This window comes from Dromaius novaehollandiae, chromosome 12 (assembly GCF_036370855.1).
Source record: "Dromaius novaehollandiae isolate bDroNov1 chromosome 12, bDroNov1.hap1, whole genome shotgun sequence".
Taxonomy (NCBI): Eukaryota; Metazoa; Chordata; class Aves; order Casuariiformes; family Dromaiidae; genus Dromaius; species Dromaius novaehollandiae.
Window position 1 is genome coordinate 17,845,796 of NC_088109.1, and position 25,985 is coordinate 17,871,780.

General features: G+C 38.7%; 1 protein-coding gene across 4 annotated transcripts in view; it reads left to right on the plus strand.

The window, feature by feature from the left end:
* Positions 1–16,065: 16,065 nt before the first annotated feature.
* Positions 16,066–25,985, plus strand: part of CEP15 (centrosomal protein 15) — a 48,500-nt gene continuing 38,580 nt past the window's right edge. For 2 of the 4 annotated variants that reach the window (XM_064519125.1, XM_026109946.2), the window contains exons 1-4: positions 16,066–16,181; positions 17,615–17,694; positions 18,430–18,553; positions 23,202–23,276. In XM_064519125.1, the coding sequence (XP_064375195.1) occupies positions 16,098–16,181; positions 17,615–17,694; positions 18,430–18,553; positions 23,202–23,276 (363 nt within the window). In that variant the 5' untranslated portion in view covers positions 16,066–16,097. Of the gene's footprint in view, positions 16,182–16,306; positions 16,672–17,614; positions 17,695–18,429; positions 18,554–23,201; positions 23,277–24,536; positions 25,971–25,985 lie in introns of those variants that run through there. The other 2 variants (XM_064519124.1, XM_026109954.2) reach the window with 2 other exon arrangements.

The following is a 25,985-nucleotide window of genomic DNA, read 5'->3' on the forward strand; positions in this document are numbered from 1 at the left end:
GCTATAAGTAAATCTTCGTTCTCCTTTTTTTTTTGGGGGGGGGGAGGGGGAATAAAAAAGGATGGAAGTGGATTGTATACTATCAGGCTATAGATTTTGTAAGTACTTTGAAAATGCTACTGATGTCCTACCAATGATGTAGTGTCTGAAATCTGTAGCAGTAGGCTCTTGTACTATGAAGCCAGGATGAGTGTGTTCATTGATAACGGCACTATGTGACAAAAGCTTGAATTCTTCTCAGTTTTTCTTTTTATGGAGTTTGCTGGTTTATATAGTCATCACAAACGAGTTTGCCATAGGCAGGATTTTATTCATCTGGTGTACATGTGACAAGGCTGCATGTCTTGAAGCAGTCTGCTGTATAATGTACTGCATTTGGAGAGTGTGAGAAACACCAGTAACATACCTAATTGGTTTCATGTAGGATAGTGGTATAGTTTTACAGCATTTGTTTATCTTGCTGTGTTCACAATTTATACACGTATTAAAAAATGTCTTGCATCTGTCTTGTATCATAACAAATCCACAATAGCAGATTGCCACAGTCAGCTCTTATGTCATACCATTATATCTTCCTAACATTCTCCCAGTACGCTGGGAGAACATTTACGAGTGTATTAGGAAGAATAGCTGATTCAAGCTAACCTGGTCAGATGAGCAGAGCCCTGCCGCAACAGTGTTCTCTACCTGCCAGAAATATCCTCCAGTTCACCAGTTTGAGTTATGGGTGCCTGATCACCAAGGGCTCTGCACCTTCCAGTCCCCAGCAAGTATCATCAGCAACTGTTCACTGATTCATCAGCTTTAATGGCTTCTGAAGCACATTGTTGTGTTGGTATCCACAGGAATATACTAAGCTGGAGTTTGTCGTGTAAAAGGGATGACAAAAAGGGATCTCCAAAAGGACAAGCCATTTAAAAGATCATGGTCATTTAATAAAAATGGCATAAATTTGTTCAAATTACACTGAGGTTCACAAATAAGGGATGTTAGCCCCCTTCCCCTTCCACCCCCTTTCTATGCTCCTTATTTCTTTCAGGTGATCCCCATTTTTATGCTCATGCCTCTGCATGTAACTGGGATGAAGACCATATTCCACGATATGGTAAAGTTAATTCTGCGAATGATCTCAGATATCACAGATACATGCCACAGAATGCTGACTCAGTTCAAAGGCTCCCTGCTGGTTTCCAGTTTGTTGGAAAACTGGGGAAACTGTATCCCCACAGACATTATACCAGACCAGGTAAATCTATTCTCTCACAACTGGTGTAAATTCAGCACAAACACCATTTCAGGTGCTTTGACTGTTTTGACTGCAGAGCAATCATTTGCTCAAGCCCAGGCCAGAGCTACTGTGTGATAACCTAGCACCCAGATAGCTGATGTTAATGAACACTTAATCACAGCCTCAGCAATGAACAGCTCTGAGCAGTCTGAGTTCTTCCTGAGCGCATAGCCATCCCTGCCCAAATTTTCTACATGAATCATCTCTCACCCTCTTTTTTTCCTTAGACTATACAGTGGTGCCTTTCCAAAATAGAGACCAAAGTCCCTATGTTATTTCCTACTCAGTAAGACCAAAAAGCATGTTCCAAAAAGGTAATATTAACTCTGGCAATTGGATTCCTTGCCTTTAGAGCTCTTATTCCACATTCTGCCTGCACTTTTAGACTTCAGTATTTATTGATTTTCCTGTGCCACCTCTCAGCAGCCTTCCTGGGCAGCATGATGCATTAACTTTTCATAAATGAATATTACTGTTTGGTTCCTTACTCTGAAATACATCCATGTCTGAATGGGATTTCAACCTTTTGCATTGCTGATTTTCAACTGCATGCCATAGCCCTTGTTTTTCATAGGCTGATAATACCGAAAGAGCCCTCTAGACCAAGAGAGCTTGCTTTTAACACAATCAACCTTGTACTGGAGGCATGGGGAGGGAGGAAGCCTTTACATTTTTTAGACCAGTTCCAACAATAAAGTTATTAAAGCCATTTTCCACCTTGCAAGAAAACTACCTGATGATGACATTGTTCCTGCCTTTTAAACAGATTTTATTTCAATATGGTACATTTTCAGTCATCATAATCCTATTGTTGCACGTTATTCCCAGTACAATGAATGAAAAATGCTAGCTCTTGGTGTGTGTGTGTGGGGGGGGTGTTTTGTGAGTGTGTGTGTGTGTATTTTATCTACTGTTATAATATCAAAAGATAAGCTAATTTATTAACTTAAATGTTTCCTGTACATTGTTTTGTTGACCTCAGTTGATGGTAAAGGATGCAAGGTACTTTTGCAAAGCAGTATGAAGAAAGTCCTACAGTTATTCTGCTAATGGTAGGCTACAGCCATACAGCCACAGTGCAGTGTAGCTAGCACCCATGCAGTTCAGCTTCTCACAGATCAACTGTAAAGCTATATAATCTGCCCCTCCTCATTGGCTTTGGAAAGTAGTGGCATTAAATCTATAACCTCTTCAGAGTGGCACCTCCACAGCATGGGGACATCTGTAGTTTTCCTGAACTGAATGGCAACCAACTTTCAAATGAAAGAATTCCAGATTTTCTTTATTCTCTTTTTTTTTTTTTTTGCTGGATTTTAAAAAATCATTTTCAACATGTGTGAAATGACGACAATCAGTTTCCCATTGTGGCATTGTAATTATTATAGCTTATGTCCTGCTTTCTCAAAAGTATTATTTTTGAGTTCCAGACTTGAGAGAACTTAGAAGGCCACAAATTTCAAGACTGTGGAATTTTAACCTTCCTGCAATTATTATCTCTGCGCTAGGCACACAAAACCTGAAGTCCCTCTCAGCTATCCAAGCAAAACTGTGATCCAAGGTGGGTCTGAAGTTCTTAGTGGTCACTTTGTCACTGGAGCCCACTGTCCCACTCACATACCCAGCTCTCCAGCTGTGACTAGGGGATGTGATTTGATTCCGGTGGAATAGTTGTTGCAGGGGGTGTGAATTCCAGAGGATATAATTTCTACCTAACCCAATTTACTTGCATGGTTGTTCTATGCTGTAGCAAACCATTTTTTCATGAAAGCATTCTTTCCTCTGCCCAGCACAAAAACTGAGCTTCCTGTTTCAAAACAATGCACAACAGAAGAAAAATGAATTTCTCCTCCCACCTGAGTTCTAGTTGATACATTTCCTATTTGCAGAAATTATCCTATCAAAGGCATAAGTGCTGAAGACAAAATAATATTAAAAAAGTGATCTTATATTATATGCCCATTACTGTCAAGTTTTGTATTAAGTTTCCTTTTATAAATATTTAATGATGAATTGATAGATATTTTCGCAAATAGGTCTCAATTGTTATAGGTGATTACAGAGTTCAGCAGGTTGATTATTACTGCAATATAACATTATCTGCTGATGAGCTTGTAACCAATGCTATTCTTATCTGTAAGGTACTTAGAGTATCTATTAATAATTTATAAACTAACCTCATTATAAGGTTATAGTATGAAGTGCAACATATTACAACACAAGCAGGCAGTACTCAAGCGTTGAGAAGTTTCTCTGTGTAGCTAATCCCAGCTTCATTATGCTTCTCTCATTTAGATTTTATCATATGCTGTTGATACTCTGGAGGGCTCCACTTTTTCCTAGGATGTGGTTATCAATAATCTATGTGCTGCATTAGCCTACATGGCAACTGATGCTTACAGAAGAACTAACTCAGCTCTTGCTATTGCAGCAGTATAGGTGGATTCAGTAACAAGAGTGAGGCTTTGCTAACAATCTTTGAAGTCAGCAAAGCTCTGTGTAAGTTTGTGTATCTGACTGCGGTGGTGAGAGTTCATAAAAGCACCTTTCCCTGGAGCCCCTTCAGGCAGGAGACTACCTCAGGACATCCAAGTAAAACAGCTGGTCTGGGCAAATGCTCAAGGCAAAAATCTGGACTTTACTGCAGCCACTGGCAAAGTTCATTTTGACTTTAGTGGAGCCAAAATTTTACTGTCACCTCATGACTAAATCTCTTGGCTTTTGACATTACTGCATTTTTTTCCTGAGCAATTTTTAAGCATATCCATTTCAGTCTCCTGACAAGGATATTTATGATGAACAGTAATTATTCTGTTGCAGTAGCATCCTGGGACCTCGGCTGTGGACCCATGTGCACCATCAGAGGTGGTGTGCGGATGCATAATAACGAGACAAGTTTGCTCTTTATTTATATACGGTGGTATTTACCTTATCCTGAGACATCTACACCCAGGAGTTTAAACTGAGGAAATAACATGAAGATGTGGATATGATCTCTGGTTCCAGATGCCCCTAGTCTACAGATTGCCAGCAGCAGGTAAGAATCAACTTGTGCTGCTTTCTATCACTCTCCTTGGTATCCTCTATTGTCTACTCTTACAAACAAGATACTGGGCTGGATGGCCCATTAGTTTGACCCAGTATGAATATTGTTATGTTCTCAGCAATATAGTTTGTACTGTTGGTGTTATGTTGGGGAGATCTGTCTAGAACTTCTAGTAGTGTCATGGGAAACAGACCTGAATCCTACATCCTGATTGCAAATGACTAGTTCTTTCTAAAGCACTTACATTATGTGTGCTTTATTTTTTCACATCTACAAATGGGACTTTGTAGAACATTTTCACAGCTTAACACGAATGATATCTTATCTAACTTAGTGTTTCCATTGAGATTAATCTGTTTTTTTAGACATTTATTCTGGCCAAAAAGCAGCTAGTAATCCCACTGCCTTTTAGAAGTTTTACTCAAAGTAAACAAATGATTTTCTGAAGCCACAGCATTCGTTGTAAATCTCAGTTTTGTGAGATCTTTTATTGTCTTTCTTCCTCCTCACCCCCATATCATGCAGGAACATTTTCTAAAACTAAGCCGGTTGCTTTTTTGTAAGCAAATGAATGATATCACCAAGAAATCTAAACAGAATACACCAGAAAGATAATGAGAAGGAAGGCATATGTAATCATAACTTCCCAGGATTGTATTTCTTCATAATTTCACAGACATAAGTAATCAGAACAAACAAAAACCACTCAGTAAACTATAGGAGAAAAGGAATCTTCCTTTTTTCTCAGAACTTGTGTGGGCTTTGAAAACACTTGTTCCTTAGAAGATATTTCCCTTTACAGGGTTACTTAACTAGGCTGGAGACTACACTTAGGAGTTTCTGAGGTAAAAGCACCTCAACATGGAAGAACAGGGGGATCAGACAAGGCACACAGGACATCATTAGCTGGATTTTTCCTTTCTGTTCTACTGCAAACACTAAAAATTACCACACTCTTATCTGAAGGGAGCAAATTCAGCAGTAGTTGCCAGTTCCACTGGGCTGTGAGAGCTGCTCCTGACACCACCATACAGCCTGTGACTGCCACATTCAGCTCTGCAAGATCCCATGGAGGAATGGGGCTTGCCTGGCTGGAGGCAGCTCGAGCTGTGGGTCCCGAAAACTTCCCATGTGCCGGTGGCTGTTAGCCTTTAAGGTTTCCCTTGCTTTTGGTGCTATGCAGAGCACAAGAAAGGACGATGAGCTAGTGCATACTGTTGCTTTTATCACACACATGTAGATACCAGTGTAAGCAAGATCATCTGGAAGGACAAAGTGGGTTCCCAGGGGGAGCTTTTGGCCAGCAAGGAAGAAGGCATGGATATCTAGTTTAGTGCACAGGCCCTACTCCACTCCTACCACCCCACTGGCTAAGACTGAAGGCACATGGAAAACTGACTAGCCAAAAGCAACAGAGAAGAGCCGAAGTCCTTTAAAATTTGTCTTTACTGATTCACTTTGGTTCTCTCTCACAGTGGGTCTCTAGAAAGACTCAGTGACTGAATATTCCTGACTTTTATAACTCTAAGTTTACTATCCCAAATTAAATTAGTTGGCTCTTTATTTATTAAAATACTATTCCTCTAGTCTCTGATATTAAATGAATGTTGCTCCTAATTCAACGCTATATGTATGGGGGGAGATGTGTCCCTACCATGACCCCACTATAGTCCAGGACTTGATAAATAATAATCAGATTACATTGAAAATGACCCTATACTGCCAGGATTAATTTCAAATTGCATTTTAATCTAATCTCTTTATGAAAAAAAAAAATATATATATATAATAAAATGAGTAAGTAGTTCACATTCAGGACTAAATTTTGTGATATACCTTGAGCACCCTGTGATGTATCTTGTTACCTCCAGCATGCTGCATGCGATTTTGGCCACAGATCCCAAACATGCTCCTGTGATATTTCCTACTAACAACACCCACAGTCTCTTGTACATGACCACAAACTAATAGCCACGTTTTTCACTTGGCTGTGCTTCGTCTGGTGTAGAGACAACAGAGTCTAAGAGTCTGTAACACTCTAAGCCAATTCAAAGTATATAAAAGTTATGAACTACATATTTTAAGTAGAACTGGGAAAGCATAATTTTAATCAGCCCTGTTTGATTACTCCAGCTGGCACAATGTGTAAAAAGGAATCATAAATTATTTTGCGAGATTAGCCAATTACAGAGAACCATTTCCAGAAGAAATTTAGGGCATCTCACTAACTACTTTATATATACAACAGTCCATATTTTAGTAACAGATATCTTGATTGTTTATATGAACTGGCTTCATTTCAGTTGATTAAAATACAGTAAAACTGTAGGTAAATAAGTAGTTCTATGAATAACAGAACCAAGGAGCCTGGCTTCCTATGGCTTTGTGTTGGCAGGAAAAAAATCTTATTTGGAGCTTTTGGCATTTAATAAGTAAGCTCTCTTTAGAGCCTTTCTTCTCTGCACAGCCATCTATTTTAACAAAAGTTTTAGAAATGTGATGTCTTTGAGACTAGTAACCTTGGTGTCAAATTTGGGTGCACGTGGCCAGCTTCAAAAATTACTGAAGAAAAGAAACCTGAGAGATATGTCTGCACATGCATAATTTCATTAGAAAAACATGCTCTTAAAAAAAAAGCTGACAAAACAGTTTTTGCTGCAGTCATATCCACTTTCAGAAACTGAAGCCAAGCCATCAACCGATATCCTTCTGTGATACGGCTTAATGAAGAAAATAAATGATACTCCCTAAGGAAAGTCATTTTCTCATGTTAGAAAAAAATTCTTTTCTTATCATATTTCTTACTAAACTTATTACTTCATCTTTCCAAAGAAAAGTCTCCTTTACTACATTATTGCTGCACTGAAACATAAATGACAGAAAACCAAGCATTGACCCTTTTCATGTCAAATGGTAGCATTGACATTTTTATCCACTTTTTTAAAGCCTGGACTCCATAGTGCTGTCCATAACTCCTGTTCAGTAAAGTCAAAGATATTCAGCTGGGCAAGAGGATCGGAGATTGTTGTTAGAACTTGCTGTTATTTTAATATCTTAAACTGACAGCATTTGAAAACCAACTTGAAAGCTAAAATTTAAATTCACCTGCCCTTCTGTGCCTTGGACTATGAAAGAGGTTCAGACAAACAGCCAACTACAAATAATGTCATGTAGGACTTTGTAATATAAAGCTTATATTGAGATCAGAGCAAAAAGAAGTTTACATTAGGAAGTCTATGCAGACAGAATGATCTTCACAACACAGAGATTATTTTAAAGAACATCCTCCTTCCAATGTTTGAACAATGTAAGAATACTCTCTACACCTACATGGCATTGGTGTCAACTACAAGCAGACTGGCTTGGCAGGCAAATCAAAGCAGACTGCAGAAGTTCTGCATTACATGGTTTGTTGCTGATTTTTCCTCTGCAATTGTACCCATAACTGGAAGAACAGAACAGCAGGTGACTTGGAATTTTAGTTTCCAAATTTTTCTTTCAAAGACAACTATCAGCTTAGTACAATATTGACTTTAGTGGTGTTATTCTGGAGTTTCACCAGCACCACTCAGCAGAACGTGGCTGCTGTGGAGGAGTTGCACTGCAAGGTATACATGCCTTTGAAGATACTGAGCTGTGTGGCTAATCCCAACAATCAGTCATAAACCTATCCCCACAGCAATCTGCATGAACTCAGAAAGGGGCCCAAGCTGCAGAAAAGGAAAATTTGGAAATTTTGCAGACAGTATGCACATGGCTAGAAATTTAGACACAATTCAGACAGAAAAGGGAAACAGGGCATAGCATTGGAGGGCAGTGTTTGTGCTACTAAATAATGTCCTGTTCTATTGCAGAAAGCCAGGTCATAGACTTCCACAAACTGATCAAGGTTCATGTTAAAACTAATCAGTTTTCTTGCTCTTTCTCCCCTACAACTCTTTCTAGGAAGCTGTCATGGAACATCACTTGCCTGATGCTTAACTGTCTTCCTCAAACACCTGTATTCAGGAGAAAGTTTATTATTTATATTCATTTGTCCTTCTGCCAGCTCCATAATTTAGCTTAGACAGCTCTTTTTCTCTAATGTCAACACTGCTTACATATTAGTAGAAAACAATCAGATTTTTCTTCCTGCTTTTATTTTGATAAATAAGCCAAACTCATTTAATCTTTTCTCACAAAACAGGCTATCCACTACCATGATCATACTAAAAGCTTTCTCTACACCTCTTCAGTTTGAATTCATTTTTCTTGAACTCAGGTGATGGGAAACATAGATAGTATTCTAGCTAAGACTGAAGCAGCAGTAATACTTCACTACCATTTTCTTTTGAAAACATTTTTCATAATATATCCTAGGATTTCAATTGACTAATTGTAACCCTGTGATTGACAAATGCATTTAGGATGCCCTTCTCCTCCATGGCTCCAGATCAGTACACCCTGTTTACAGAAGAAATCTTTGTATTAGTTCTAAATGTATGACATACAATTGGAAAAGTAATAATAGATGACATCTATTTCAGTTACTCCTTAATATTACACATTTACAATATAACTCCATTGTTGTACAATATTCTGTTCTTTCCCCATATTGAGGCTGCCTTTCCCATTATTTCATAACCAAACTTAATTAGCACCATAAGTTTTATGCCAAGAGTCAAAAGCCAAGCCAAAAAAAAAAAAAAAAAAGAGAGAAAAGTTATGACCAAAATTGAGAATAAAAAGGAAAGGGACGAGTAACAGTCAAGGAGAACGAACACTAAGCCAAGTCTAGAATCTTGATGGTGGAGAGTGGAGTAAGTCACATCTGTTGTAAATAAGTAGAAGGAACCATAACAGACTTGTAAGGAGCTCAGATAAATAATTCTCTGAAAAGGAAAGATGGTTGAGGCACTCCATTTTTTCCTCCATTTGCCCGACAACAGGGGGTTTTAAACTGAAGGGCAGAATGTGTGCTTCATTTTGGGATTAGTGCAGAATATCTATGTGCCTTGGAAGTTATCGTTAGTTGAGCGTTTAGAGTATTTAGTCAACACTTGAATCTCTCTGCTCCCCATTCATTCATAAAAGCAAATATGATGCATTGCTATTTATTCCTCACATAGTGTTATAAAGTACAGTTGATTCATTTTAGAACACAGGGCCTGAGCTATTTAGATTATGTTTGCTTTTCTTAGTTTTATGTGACCATGCTGCTTGCTTCTCTGCTTTCAGCACTGTTATTAATGTTCTAAAGGTTTTTGTTACATTTTGTTTATATCCATTAATGTAAACTTTGAAACACATCCTAATGAAAACTGTTTATGGCAACAGTATTTTGAGTTTCCAATAAAGTATAACTTCTTCTCTCCTAAAAAAAGAAACCAGAGAAGCAAAGTGGAGGAAAAAGATGAGTCAAAAAATGATATTTACATATTTTTAATGTCTGTTACAAAAGCTACTTTTGAGGGTCTTTATTTCTGGTTACCTAACAACATAACTTCAGAACATATTTTTTTTCCAGCAGTGCTAAGGTACCACTCAAAATGATTTAAATTGCAGTTCTGAGCACTCAGCTAGTCTGAAAAATCAGGCCCTATATGGGTCTAGTTGGTCATTTCCTCTGAATGACCACTTAAGAAGACACTGGCTTTAAGTGAGTTGGTTCAAACTACGAATCCACAGTGGCAGAGATGGGAACAAAACTAAGGTTTTCTGACTGACTGACTGATAAAATGACAAGACTGTGCTATCACCAAGAAAGAGGTTTTAAAGAATAACTCTGAAAGGTTATTTCCACTGAATTGCTGAGTACATAAAATGTGTTGAAAGAAAGAGTAAAACTTCTTGAAAGGGTTTAGAAATGGTTACATTTATAATCTGTTGTGGTAGGATTTAGGAGTCCAGTGTTCAGTGAAGCTAGACTGACAAATTTATTATAGTTATAAGGCTGAGAAACCTATTAGAAGAAATATAATAGAAGGCACATTTTTGTGAAGCTTTAATAGGAACTGAAACAATTCAACAAAAGACTAAATTTGGTAAGGAGGAAAAGTCATTTATTAATCTTTCTAAAAAGATTGACTGACCTTTCTTTAAAAAGAGGGGTTTTTTTGTAAAAATGAAGAACTCAACTTTCATAAAAACAACCGAGTAAAAGGGTTTATTAGAAACTGGCTTTTTGTGCAAGTTCAGTTATTTTTATTGTCAGTAAATGTAGGTGTTATGCAATAAGAAAAGTACTGTTGCCTCTCTAATTTCTCTCAGGGACTGAAGAAACTCATAATAGAAGCATTCAAAAATCTGAACTGAAATAAAAAATAGAACATTCCTGGTCAGTTTTGTATGGCAAAACACAGAGACAGAAACTGTACTGACTGAGAACTCTGCCCCTAAGGAAATTGTGCTAGAATGATGAAGGTGTTATTTCTTCTACCTCTGCTTACAGTAAAAGTCAAGCTAACAGTATCAGGCATCTTGGCAGTCATATAAAAGCATATATTAACATATAAAGTAATTTTGGCCTCTGTAGATGTATCATCATTACAGGATAAGACAATTTTAGCAGGTCATAGCATTGCTTACTTATGCTGGATAAAAGCTATAGGCTGAACTGTATAGCCAGTGTAAATGGACTGAAACTGAAGGTGGTTTCTGGACACAAAGATAAATAGACCAGTCAGTTCAAAGCAGTACTGGAAAGCAGGTGGAGGATTGAAATAACTGGCCATACTTGCATGTGATCGGATTCACATGAAAATTAGCAGGCAGTGACTTGCTCCACAATGAACTTGCTATGGTTTCAAATAGGAAACCTAAGGCACACCACAGGCGAACGCTGACAGGCTTTCTGTCTGCGTGGCGGGCAAGGTCAGTCTGAAGGAAGTCATATGGACCTCCATAGGGGCACGATAGACGTACTCTGTGTTTTTTCTGAGGCAGATGCTCTGACTATCTAACTTCAAGAACATAATTTTACACACTGATGTGAGGAAGCCAGTTTCTCAAAGCTCCCTATATAGCCCATAGAGAGAGAAAGGCACCTCTGAAAAGCCATTAGAGCAATGCCAAATGTTCAGTCTCGTGCTCTGAACCAGTCAAAGGACATCCTATTCCTCTCCACTGACTAGGGAGGGAGCCTAGAAAAATCAGCCCTCCCATATTTTATCTGATGCCTCTCTCTCATTAGAGCCGAAAAGCTTATTCCTGTCCCCTTTGTTCCCATACGTCCTCTTGTTCCTTGCAGTAGGAGCACACTCTCGGTGCATAAGGCAAGCAAGATGTAGTCTATGCTGGTGAGTGAAGTGCTGTTTGTAAGATGAAAGCTAAGCATCCCCATCCTACATACTTCAAAACAGGAACTAAGAATGGTGGGTCTCCAAGTGTTTGTTTTTACTGGGTTTCCTGTGCTCAGCTTAGGGGAAACAGACAACAGGAGTTGTTTGAAATAAAGCTGTAATTTACTAGCCTAACATGCTGAGAGGCAATTAAATTCAAGCTAATTACTGCAAATAGTTTTTATAATTACTTGTAAAACGTTCTACTACCTGTACATCTGTTAAAGTCAGTTGAGGCCTGTAGATTTTCTTTTTTTTTTTTAAAGAGAAGGCATAATGTTATTACTCAAGGGCCAAACTGTTTGCTTGAAATCTTCAAAAAGAACTAGCTATGCCATAGACACTACTGATGGAAGACACCTGTTAGGGCATGTATTGTACCCCCCTGACGGTACTGAACGGGTGTACCAGTAAACTACCTGGAGTATTGTCTAGGCTGGTTTGCATTTCACAGCCCTATCTACTACTGCCTGGAAAGATTGTTCCAGAACCTAGAAGTATCTTTCTCTAAAGCAAACAAATTGACCAACTTGCAGCTGAATGCTGATTTTCTTAGCTTCATCCTATTTATCAGGTTTTTTAAATCTCTACTTAAAAAGTAAAGGAAAATATTTTCCTCTTCCTTAGGTCCTTCTACCACAACACTTTCCCCCCCCCCCCCTTTTTTTGTAAGTTAGATGTGGTTAGCCCTGGCCTGATCCATAGCTTAACACTGCCCTTCCAGGAGCACACAGACTGGTTGGAGTCCCACCGTCTCTGCTTCTTCACATTCACAGCTATGTATAATTCTTTCTATTTCCACAGGTTTTCCAGCTCTTGCTCAGGACTTGATACAAGTGTCCCTGGTTTAGCCAACTGGTTTTGCACAGAACGACGGTGCTCAGCAACACCAGCGTTCATTTCCAACCCCTCACCAAAAGTATGGAACTGTGGATCTCACATTTCCAGTTGTGTAGCTGCTGATGGTTTTTAGGTAGCTGCACAATGAGGAAGCTACAAACATATTCAGCTGCCAAACACAAAATGCCAATAGAGGAACTTGCAGTGTTGTCGGGCTGGCCTGCCATTTAGAATTTATAAGCTTCATCTAGGCTCTAATCTTACCACCACAATGAAGCCATGTACTTGTAACTCTGAACAGAATATGCTATGGGACCTGCCAACAATAAGGTTGAGATGAACTCTTTGAACATTGGAAGGTGAGGGGAAAAAGAGGAACTAGAAGGCAATTTTTGCACTGTCTGTATTTGGTGCTTCACTGACTCACTCCTGCACTGACAGGACATTTCCTTGCATGCTTTTGCCTTTTTAACTTGTAACTTCACATGGGCCCTGGGCAATTGACTGAAAAGCTGCCAACTACTTCTGCAGTTGATAGGAGGAAAATGGACAGAGCCCAAGATGATGGCCAGAAGCTGGTGCAACGGGATTGCATGGCTCTTAGAATGCCCTGCAGGCCTGGTGTATTTTAACAATGGTAGCACTTAAGAAATGCTTAAAAACAGATACACTTTCGCCTTCCAAGTAGATGTTAAGATACTATAGCAATAGAGATGCACCCCCAAAAGGGAAACAAAGAAAGAAGAGAAAAACAAAGCGATCTGAAAAAAATCTAAAATATAGGCACGTTAAAAAGTTTTTGAAGTGATTTTGTATTAAAAAACTCCTATCTTATTGTTTTCCCTTTGAAATGCTCCTGCTTTAAAATCCAAATACATAAAAACATTCTATTTTTAAAAACTGACATATGGCACAAATTGGTATCAGTAAATAAAAGCACATAAAGCTAAACTGAGCCATGCTAAATGTTAGTAAAAATGACAAAATAAAATACTAGCTATATAAACTGCGCACAGGTGTGTAGCATATTACAAGCAAAAAACATATCTTGTAATTAGAAGTCTACAGTATTTATTTCACTTGTCTGTAATTACATTTTATACATGTTTGTTTAGTAATATCAATCCAAGACATCATTTTGAGGATATAATTAACTGCATGTTAGAACAGAATGTGTTTGACTGTTTTTGCATGTTGCAACATTAAGGTCCTCGTTAGCTGTGTTTAAGTGCCACCTAGCGTTGCAATTCACCAATTTCTCTTGTAACACCCTTTTATGCTAAGTTTTCAAAGATCAAATCGTGGGGATAAGAAAAATCTAGGGCCATAGCGACCTCATTTCACTGCTAACAGTAAATCCTTAATCCATGTTTAGGCACTGACTACACAGGGACAAGATCTCATGGCTGGCACTTCTTCTGAAGACTACTACCAAGCAACAAAGAAACTATTCCAGTGTTAAACTGTACACTCAATAATGCCTGCACAATTGGGCAGCAAACACAGATTTCAGTGCCTCGCTCATATGTATCTAATTTTTAAGATTTTTTTTTTAAACTTTTTGTTATTTAATCAATGATGCAACAGTAAACTCACTTAAAGACAAATACATTTAATGAAAAGAGGACACACTTTCTGCAGAAAAAATAGATAAATATTTGGTTCTGTAAGACATGCAGTATAACCAGAAAATGAGGAAAAAAAAGACAGTGTATTAATCTATAGAGTGTGCTACGATGAGGTGCCAGTACCTTAAGATATGTCAGAGAATGCCTTTCCTCATTTAAGTAAGCTCTACCAATAAATGCCCGTTCCTACACTGACTTCATTATGGGTGCTTTGCAGATGCCACAAACTATCTATTCAAAACAGTCTGCTATTGGAGATTTCTGATTGTTACCATCAGTTTTCTTTTTATAATAACTTTAAAGCTAATATTCTCGACAAGTTGAGAACTGAACTAGGTTAGATTGCACTTCTAATGGAAAAGAACATGAATGCTGAAAAATTAAATACAGATGAAAAAATACTAAATTCAAAAGCGAATGCTCATTAGCTATAAACTTAAGAGTGTTTTATCCCACTGTCACATAAAGTATTCATTAGGAAATTATGGTTTCCATCCTGTCTCTGCTGCTGAAACACGGAGCAATTGATAGTATCTGTAGCTTAAGTAAAATTGTCTTTGCATTCTCACTACAAATAGCATATATAGCAGTTTCAAATTGTCTGTATTCTTTCTGAAATTCTTAAATGCTACAAAAAAGAAAGATCACTACCATTAAAGAGAACTGGTATAGCTGAAAGTAGAGCATGTAAAACACTTAGGGTTTCCATTAAAGTCAGTGAGACTGTAACCATTAGCTTTCCACACCATTAGAAATGAGGACAGACTCTTATTTCCCCCTATCACTTACTGAAAAGTCTTGTCTTCAAATCACAGAGGCAAGATTTTAAGTACTATTTAGCCTGAATGCTGCAATAAGCAGGAGCAAGTTGACAAGTACATTAAAGAATTCCTACTTAATTATATGTCATAGAGTGAATCAATGCAAGTTTATTGCAGAAACATAAAATCAGAGAATGATAGAAACAGAAAAGAGATAAAGACCTGAAGAATCACAAGAAAGAGAATCTTCTGATCTGTGGTAAGATAGGCTTGTGATGAGACATCTTAAACACCAGGATAAGAGAATGTTTAAAAAGAAAACGGGGAAGATGAGCTTTTTCAAAGCACCTTTTGGAAATCACCTGCAGCTGCAAATGCGCATAAATCTAACAGGCAGCCACAAAGACAAATGAACAAGCTTTTCAATTGCATTTGGCTTAGTTTTTTGCTTTATGTTTTCCGTGAAGACAAAACATTCAGACAACGATTAAATCGTTCCTTTTACAAAGTTCCTTTTAATAAAACTTCGCACACAGATGACTTGAGTCAGCCTCAGTAATTCTTCCATTTTAAAAGCCTGGAAGAAATTCTGCTTTCAAATACAGAGGGCAAGATCACACCACACACTTTAAAGAACGCATGCGGAGAGTTAGGCCATGACTTGCAGCAGCGTTTGCTGGGCCAAAGAACCTGAGCGTGTGCCTCGTGCAGGTGAGCAGCAATTTGTTTCAAATACAGCTCTCACTAAAGAACATCAGGGCAATGGGGATAGGCGGACTCGGGAAGAAGCACGAAAATGCAACGACACAACGTCACTTGGGGGGGGCGGGAGGGCTCGTCCTTCCTGGGTGCGTTTGGCTGCCGAGTCCACCAAGTGTCTCCAGCACTACTGCCAACTTTGTGTGTTGGGGAAGGGGGACAGTGACACCTCGGTGCTGGTGCCCGAAACACTGCCGCGACCCGGCCACCCTCAGCCCGGCTGCGCGGCCACAGCTCAGACAGCAGCCGCTGCCTCACGCCGTTGCCTCTTCTCCGCCCCCAGGGCCAACGGTCACTGCCCGAGCCCGCCCGCCCTCCCACACTGATTGGGCCCCGCGACCTCTCGCTCCTCCAATCCCGATGGCGAAGGAGCATCCCGACCTTGCCTGGTTCCGCCTCCTGAGGCGAGACGGGGCCAATCAGAGGCTACGGCTGAGCGCTACCTTTCCGGCCGTCTCCATGGTAGCGGGGGGGGGGGGGAGAGGGTGGCGTGGAGGCTATGGCGGGTGCTTGCCTTGCTTTTCTAAGGCAGCGAGGATGAAGGTAAAGTAGTTTTTTTTTTCCCCTCCCTCTTGTTTCCTCTCCTCTCCTTTCTCTGTGGTATGGAATGGTACCTCCCCCCGGTCTAGATGGCACATTCCTAGATCCTCCCCCCTCTCCTCGCAATGGTAGGGCTAAGGGCGGCTCCTCACGCGCCGCCGGCTCCGCGCGCGCCCCAGGCGGCGGGTGCGTGCCTCCCCCACGACACGTGGCAGCGCTTTTCCCGCCTTTCCGAGCGGTGGCTCTTTGCCGCCGCTTTCGGGCGAGGCTCCCCCAGGGGCGGGCGCTCGGGGCCTCCCGTTGCCCGTAACCGCGGGAGGCCTCGCCAGCAGCGTGAGGTCTGTGCCCGGGTGCGAGCGTGGCGGTTGCCCCTCTGAAGGGAAGAGCATAGAGGGGAGGCCTCCTTCTTGGGCAGGGCGGAGGCGTTAGCGTAGTCTGCTTGGAGAGAAATCTTTTTCAGAGTGTGGTGAAAAGCACACCCGTAGGTAACCAGGTAGGCTTGGCCTCGCTGCACGTGCAAATAACTTGCTTCAGAGCTACCTGTGAAGCTCTCACGGGAGGCCTTTACTGATATTTTAGGCTGATGAAAGGTTTTGTTTCTCCTACACTTTGACATCATGAAGATGTGATAGGTTCTTATTTAATTTTAGCTCAATTCCACTTAAGTGACAATAATGCAGTCACCTCTGAGGTGAAGAAAGTTAATTGACTGTAAAGTGTTTTCAAGCTGTTTGGAAAGTGCTGTGGGATCTTGAGGCATGCAGAGCGGGCAGCTGATTTGCTTCCTATTTAAAAAAAAAAACAGCAAAATATAAATAATATTAACGGTCTGTTCCTGCATTGTTACAATACTGAACAGCTGAGCTCAAGTTTTCACTTAGTTTTTCAAGCACTCAGAAAAATGACACTGGCTCGATAACTTAAGCTATTTAACTTAACCAAATGTGTATTTAAACATAGATTCCTGTGAATGGGGCACTCTGTCTGTGCAAAGTAACTACAAGTGATAATTACAAGAAGTGTAAGTTGGTGTTCTGAGTAGCGTGGCAAAAGCCAGAAAACACTAATGTAAACAGTACTACACGATTATGGAAGTGCATCATTTGCCTGTGCAAGTCATAAGCAACTGAGGCATGATATTACATTAAATCTGATACTTGAAAATCAGATTCTAGTTCCCTCAAATTCTTAAAATTTAGCAAGGTTTTCCTAAAACTTACTGCAAGTTAAGTAGTGTGTATGTGTTCAAAGCATAATGCAATAATGTTTTTTAGTGAGTATTAAAATTCATAAGCAGATTTTTAAAGAGATAGCTAATAAATTATATAAATATCATGCATGCAGCTTTTTAACATACGGAGTTCTTTAATACCAAAAACTAGATGTTCGTGAATGTGTTTGGAGGATTTTAATTTCACTTGGTTTTCCTTTTACAGAGTGGCAAAACGGGCAAACAACTGAAAATGACGTCCTATTTGGCTCAAGAGGTTCGCCTGGCTAGGAGACATGAAGAGATGTAAGTAGTAGTTCTGCTGCGGCCTGCCTCACAGCAGTCTGCGTTGCGGTCTTGCGAGATCTCAGGAGATGTGCCTGACGGTCCTGAGAACAGTGAAATCAGAGACCTTTATAGAACACAGTGGTACTTCAGCAAGGGGTTGGTGTTCCAGGAGGTGGCACTCTTTCTTCGTGAACTATTGGAATTAGCATCCTAAGTTGCCTTTAGGGGCATTTAGGTTGATGGGGTTTTTGACTTCCAATGGTGGTACCTGTTTAAGGTCTTTTACTGTTAACCTCATATTGCTGCTAAATTCCTATTTGGGGAAGATAGTTGGATTCTGCCACCCTAAGCCTCAATTATAGAATTGCTTCTGTGTTGCCCTGTAAACTCAGATTGTGAAGCAAATACAATAATGATTCAGAAAAATCTGCTTTTCTGGTAACAGCTAGTACTTGCCAATGAGCAAGAGTAGCACTGATCGAGTCACCCCAACCCACCCTGCCTTTCCTGTTCTGGGAGATTCAGTGCTTCTGAGCACCTTAGCATATGAGGACTGCTGGCTGCAACATTTTAGCTTCATAGGAGCACAGCAGGTGGTGTCTGCCTGCACCTTTTCCCTCCCCCAGCACACCCACCCTACAGCCGGCTTAATTAGCCCCATAGTTTTGAGGAGAACTGGGTAAGGTAAAAAGGTTATTTTCTAGCTCCTGAGCAAAATGTTCTACCCACTTAGCAAAATGTTTTCCTTTGTAGACTGTCTCAGAGATCAGTGCTGCTACAGCAGATGGAGACTTATCTAGGAGACAAAAAGACTAAAAAGACATGGCAAACTCAAGCAGCTGATGCAGCTCATAAAAGGAATGCAGCACTTCTAAATGTAAGTTTCTGCAACTAACAGGAACCTCACTGAAATGTCATGGTTATGTAGCTTAGAGATTTTTTTTAAAAGTGTTTGCTCTCTAGTTACTATTTGAATTCTGCTATATCAAATTCCTTCTTCTGGAACTTGACCAAAAGTATTAGATGACAAGTCTTTATTATCTGATGGCATCACTACCTTTTTTACATGCCCTTCTTGTATGAGCCTCGTGGTGGCAGCTGCTACTATCTTTTTTCTTTTTTTTTTTTCTTTTCTTGAAGTACATGTAGAGCTGTAACACATGCTATTGCATGTCTGCTTAAGAGAACTTCAGAGTCTGACAAGACTCAAAGCACCTTTACACTTTCTTTGAAGATAGGAGGATATGTTTGGGAATAGGGGCTGATCAACCTAAAATGCTTTTAATCAGTGGTAGGAATTTTTCTCTGGCTGTAGTCATGTGAAGTTGTGGAGGAACTTTTCAGTTTGATATTTTTCTTTAAAGAGGTGTAGAATGACTTCAAGAATCTTTCTTGCAAGTCTGTAAAAGCAGTGCTTGGTATTTCTAGCTCTTCCTAACAGTGAAACAGTAATGATAATAGCTGTTCTAGATATCTGTTGTCATATTCAGATAAGATTTGCGTTTCCTGGGTAAATTCAGTAGAAATTTGAGAACTGGCTGTGGAAAAGATCTAGGTTTGATTGCAGGGACTGGAACACTAAAACCTCTTTTGGAACCCCTAGCTTAGGTATCTGAATTTGAAGTGATTGCACTTGACCCCTAAAGTGAACATGTGTCTGAAAAATGGTGGTGGTGGTCTGTTCAGGAAACAGCAGAAAACAGCACCTTTTGTAAGCACTTTCTTAAACTCTTACTTATTAAAGTCCTGTATTGCATGCAATGCATCTCTTGAGTCCATAATTTTTACTCTAGAAAATTAAAAAATTTAATGTGTATTGTGAAGAATTTTTGTCTCTGCACGTTGAGCTTGGTCAAGATTAAAAGCATTCACATTTTGGGTGGACATAAATCTGATGCATGCCATCTCTGTGTTTATATGGAAGCTGTGTTCAGGGAACAGCAGACAAGACAGAACAGTTAATCAGAGATGCCTTCTTAATCATTATGTGACAAAGAAGATTTTCTAACTTGAACTCTTATGAACTGGTGTGGACCAGGGGCAATCAAAACCCTCTGCAAAGGATGTATACAAGTGTAGCTGCTTTACTGGGAGATGGGGGAGGAGTGGGGGATTTATTTACTTATTTTTTCCCTAGTTTGTGCTGCACTCATTTAGTAATTGCATGTATCATGACTCCCACATTTCCATTTTCCTTTTTCATAATTATATTAAATTTATATTTCATAAATATGTATTTTATAAATAATTTATAGTTTATAGATGCATTCTAAGCTAACACAGGCGAACATAATAAATGCAGGATACAGTTCTGCATGCTGAAAGCTTCTTGTATTGGAAACGTTAACAATAGCTGAGACATATACAGAGAGTGTAAATATTTTTGCAGTTACACAGATATTTGCCATCTACTGTCACATCCTCAAAATTGTTCCTTTCAAGTGTCAAAAATGTTGGTGTTTGTAGGAAAAAAACCAAAAACATATGTATCAAAACAAATTCTGTTGCAGGATAAAGCAGCATAAATCAGTTTAAATCTATTAATTTTATACTAGTTTTAACAGGCATGCACTCCTGCAGATGCTTTCTGATAACAGAATAAAGCAGGAAAAAGATCTATGCAGAATAATATATGAGAAGCTTGAAAACAAGACTGATTAATGTGCCAGCTTCAGAATATTGTTACTGATACCAGGCACTGTACATTTCACAGTTACCATGTGGAGAGTTGTTGATTTGGCCTACTCAAAAATACATGGACATGATGAAGTGTTATTTTTTTATTTGCATTTCTGTTTTCCAGCATTTAAGCAAAATCAGTTGGTTTTAGTATGTGATCATAGAAAAAGACATTTCTCTTTCTCTGTTCTAGTTGGTATTTATGCAAAGCATTTCAAAATTATTTTATTTTCAAACCAGTAGGAAGCCAGGAAACAAGCACTTTTTTTTAATTGAAATTATAGCATTATAAGCACTTACTCAGCATTTTCATAAAATTATCAGAGTATTTTCCTCGATGTTTTTCGAGGGATTTGCAGACTAGAGAAAACTGTTTTAATAAGAATATATTATTTGATAGTTATATAGTGTTCTAACCATAAAACCAGAAATTAGCTTAGTATTTACAGTCTATTTAAGTGAGTTTGTTAATAATGTTTCTTGTATGTTATTGTCCAACAGCTTGTAACAGACATAGAATATAAAGAATGTGCTATGCAATAGTACTTGCTAGGTAATTTAGACCAAATTTGCCTCCTGTATAGAAATGTAATTCTAAAATTACTTAAGAGGGATTCTGCCAGACTGATATCAATATAAGTGACAATTGAATTTGGTCCCCTAAAAGCGATGCATGTGTCATGTATTCCATTTTACCTCTGGGGAACGATCTTGAATTGTTTTTCTTCCAGTCCTTGCAGTTTTAGTGAAAGTGCTATAAGATACTCTCATTTTTCAATACTGTGACATCTTAGCTTTACTGTTTTTTCTGAAGAAATTTACACTGCTGACATTTATTTTTATATGGATGACAGGAATTTCTTTTTCCTAAAGTTAAGCAGTTGTATAGACATGCAAGAGGTGCCATCTAATCTTTCAGTAGTTTCAGTTATTTTCTAAAGCATACTGCACCTTCCAGCTAAAATTTCTTTCACTGTCTGTCATTAAATCAGTATTCTGAATGACAATAGACTGCACAACATAAAAACTAGAGTGAGCAACAAAAAGACACATCCAATATCTAGGCTATGCCAAAGTGACCTTCTCTGCTAAACATATATGCACAACTGTTGTCTCTTCTTGCCCAAAAGACATTCATTTCCTGTCATCACAAAATTCATAAACATCATGACTTAAGTGAGTATATACTGTGAAAATTCCTACGGGAATTAGGAAGGAGGAGTCGGGAAGGAGGAATATCCTATGAAAGCATATGAAATGAACATTAATGATTGATCCTTCCTTTTTGGTATGGTGATAACTTCTCCAAATTTGGTCTGAACCATACTGATGATGGTGCTATTTATGGTGTATCTGTTCTAAGGACATATGCAGAAAACTTTGTTGCTTAGGATAGTTAAGTCTGCATTGTGTCCTCTGTTACTTTGACATTGTGACTTCAAATGGCTTCCATTTCTGCTTCCTGAGATTTGGATAAATCTGAGACTTAGTCAGCTCTTCCTCAGACATCCCTTAGCTTCCTACAAGAATATGGACTTTACTGTAGAAAAGGGAGAAATGTTTTTGCTTAGATGAAGTTTGTACAAGAGAATAGTCATGCTGTAAAAGAAATGAAATAATGAAATAGTTATTAATGAAATAGTTAAAATGAACAGGGTAGTTTGTGTGAACCAACTGTATCTCTATTACCAAGCTGAATCTCAAGCTAGCAGTAAGGCTGGGTTCTGCTTGTATTAATCATACTCTACTGATTTTGAGACATATTTTTTGACCTGAACTTGAGTTGAGCACTGTTTACTTATTGATGTATTCAGATTGGCTATTATTCAACACGAGTAATCATGTTTGGTCTCTCTTGTGGATATGCTCCTACAGAATCTCACTCTTCTTTTCAGCAGCAGTGGTGGTGAATATTTGGGAAGTCCCTTTGGGGAATTTCCTCTCTCATTTAGTTTTTCTGTTGTACTCTTCACACCCGCTCTCTGCTCCCAACTCTGCCATCTGCTATACTTTCTTTCCCCCTCCACTCTGTTCAGCTTTGGCTTCTTCACACCCCACTCCCACGTCCCTTTCTGTCTCTCTTCATCTGCCCACCACTCAATCTCTTCAATGTTTGGGTATGGAACTAAGCCCACAAGAATGGGTCAGAACTTTAAAGGGGGAGGGCGGCTGATCTGGGGGGATGTTTTGGTTTGGCTTTTTTTTGTTTGTTTGTTTGAAAAAAATGTATTTGGGCCTCTGTGACTCCAGCACACATCCACTGGACAAGCAGAAACCCAAATACTGATTTTTATAAGAAAGCTATGTGAGGTGCATTGTCATCCAAGTTTGTCTGGTGAACAGCTTGCTGCAGCTCTACATTTTTGTGCACATGTTATGCATGCATATTAGCAAGTCATCTTTGTCTTGAGGAGTAAAGATCTTGCACATAATTTGCCTACTTTACAGTTACAGTAGCTAGAATACATACTTCAGTTTGCATGCAGCACAGAGAAGACCATTCTGCTTTTTCCCCCTTTGTATTTTCATAAATTATAGAGAACAGAATCTGACTGTAATTTACCTTAGAGTCCAGAGAGAATAGTGGTGTGTTACAGCAACAGTATTACGTGGTAATGAAACTTATTCTTACATCAAAAATGTACCAAAAACATCTCTAGAAGTGGTAGGGTATTATTCTTACTGGTACAAGTTGGATTTCAAGATGACTGGACAGAAAGATACAGACTTCCAGCGTTACTGTTTGAATGCTTTTTAGGTTTGATGAGTTCATTTAAATGCCTTTATGTGAGTGTATATTTTCTTTTTCATATTGCCTGTGTTTGTTTTCATGTTGTGTGTTTTAGGATATAGAAGCAGCCGAAAAAAAGCTGCAAGAAAGAGTGTATTTACTTCCACATCCTGATACTGTTAAGTTAGAAGTAAGTCCCAGAACTCTATCTTTTCATTTGCTGTTTACCAAATATTTTGCTTTTTTCCCTCGAAGCATGTTCTTAAAGTGAAAATAATTGATTTTAAAATCCAGTGACTGGTATAGCCAAAGGCTTGTGTACTGCAAGCTGAACCTAAATTCTGGGGCAAGGTCCCTAGACTCTGGAGCACTCAGGTGGAAATATTTAGCAGCTTTCAAATCTATACAAACTTCTATTTCAAAATAGAATCAGATATAAAAACAAATATTGTAAATATCATAAAGATTACTGTGAATGTTATTTCAGAGCTATTTATTTTAAACAGCCATCCTGTTTCGAGTTTGCTGTAGGTTGTCATCTTTACATTTCAAAGTCAACAGTTTATCAATAGGAATGGAGAAGTTCTCACTTCTCAGAGTTCTTTATCAGGTTGTATGGGAACTTGGGAAAAGTGCTGCTATAGCAGTAAAGCTTGATTTACTTCTCAACCTGTGGTCCCAAAAACGTTATTTAAAGATACAAATTTTGAAAAACAAGTTAGGCTGAGAAGTAAGTATTGTCCTGATGCAACATACCAAGTTCAGTTCCCTAATCTCCAGACTGTTTCCCAAAGATATTTGGAGACAAATGAATGATGAATACAGAAACAGTCCTGGCAACAGGAATCAGGCCACAGCTCTTCCTCGTGCAAAGTGAGCATCTGAACCACAAGGCCACAGAGTCATGTTCCTGCCTGCATTTCTTGGACCAGTGGACTGTTGGCTCTTTGTATAGTGGCCTAGTTTCCCCAGGCATAGCAGTGTCCCACCCTAGTCTGGGTGTTAGGACACTATCAAAGGAGGAGAAGGGAATGTGATTTAGCCTTGTCAGGCTGTGGAAGAGGTGTATTGCACGTTACTTTCGTACCTGCTGAGCAGGTGTGCTAATCCTTAGGCTGTTACTTAAATGAGAGGCATCACTTCTTGTTCTAGTTACTGTTAAAAGGTTTTGGCCACGATTACATTTTCTAAGTGGCCTACTCCTATCAGTGTGACAGAATGCATGCGGAGAATGCCAATTCAGTGGGTTTTTAGAGGTTTTTTAGGCAAAAGGGTACATTTTTTCTAGATACCCATACATCTTGGATGATGCTGAGAAAGATGCCAAGCTACTAAGACTGAATCTATTTTCACTGTGTTAAGAAGTAGAATTTTAGACTCCTGGAGGACTTTGAAGACACCTTGAGAGTTTTTTGGATCGGTTTTTGATTTTATCTCTGTCCTGTGTTAGGTGCCTAAGCTGCTTATTGGAGGTAGACTGAAGTCTGTACAAACTGGAGAATTCGGAGCAATTGCTCGTGGGTAGTGAGTTGTTACACCCTGCAGCAGTGGTGGAGTTTTAGAGAGAATGGAGTTACTATTTGAAGATCCTACTTCAGCCTTTTTTTATGCTTTTAAAGGAGAGTACTGTAAATAGTGGAAAAAGAAAATGTTCTTTCATGGTACAAAATTCTTGTGCATACTTTGTTCCAAAACACTTCTGAGCATATTTCACTCAACCATATATGTATCTGTATTAATATAGTTTCAAAGTTAAGCCTATAATGGATCCCCAGCTTGCTAAGTCAGAGTAGTTTTGTATGACAGCACATATGCTTGTCAAAAAAGATTCTTTGAGTAAATCTGTTGAAGAAAATATTTTTGTAAAACTGTAAGAGCCATAGATATATCTGAGTTACATGTGAGGATCAAAATGGTTAGCCAGGATTCTAATACTCTCTGGGGAGATGTTCAGTTTGTGATATGCTGCTTCTGCGTTATACTTAAACAAGTATACAAAAAAAAGCTTAATACATATGTACTATGGAAGTTTCCTGCTACAAAAATACTTTTTTTCTGAATGAATACTTTTTTTCAATATCTAAAAATACTTAGATTGCTGGATGGATTTAACTGCTGGCTTAATCCAGCTCTTGATCACAGTATTTTGTGCAAAAAAACCAATACATGACCTTTAGTATTTCATTTTCATAATCCTACAAACAACAAAGTTATCCTCATGATAGTAACATAAAAATGATGAATGGTATGTCTGTTCTACTGATAAGGCAGAAGTTAAATTTATTACTCGAAGATACAGAGCAATCGAGAGAAAGGATTAGATAGTCCAGAATGTGTTTCTTAGACCATGAGGTAAGTATATAGATAGTTTTTGTCTTTAATATTTGGGTCATGAAAGGAAAAATTATTTTGTCAGTGACTGTTTAAAAAAAAAAGACTTGTTATATATCACGTGAATATTTTGAACTGCATTACTGCAAACTTTTCTAGGACAAAAAATTTACAGAACATTTTTGTAAACATTAGGCAAAGTTTGTTTTTTGTTTCAAAAGTCAATTCCACTAAAAAGGTTTTTTTCAATATAAAAGCTGTTTTTGGAAAACTTTATCATCACAGAAGCTATTTTGTTAAAGGCACTGTCTAAACTAGTCTGTTGCTTACCACAAGAGGGCACATTCAGTCACTTTGCAGTTCACAGTACAGAATGAAATCCTTCCAGACTGCTATTTTGTGAGGTACGAGAGATTTGAAATTTCACATGCAAGTACTTTGCTCTTTTTGGAGTTGCTTCACTCATAAGTCAAGATTAATAACACACTGTATAACTGTATTGTTTTTATGACAGGCTGATGAGGATTTTCAAATTAAATTTAAATTGATTTTGTGTGTGTGTGTGTGA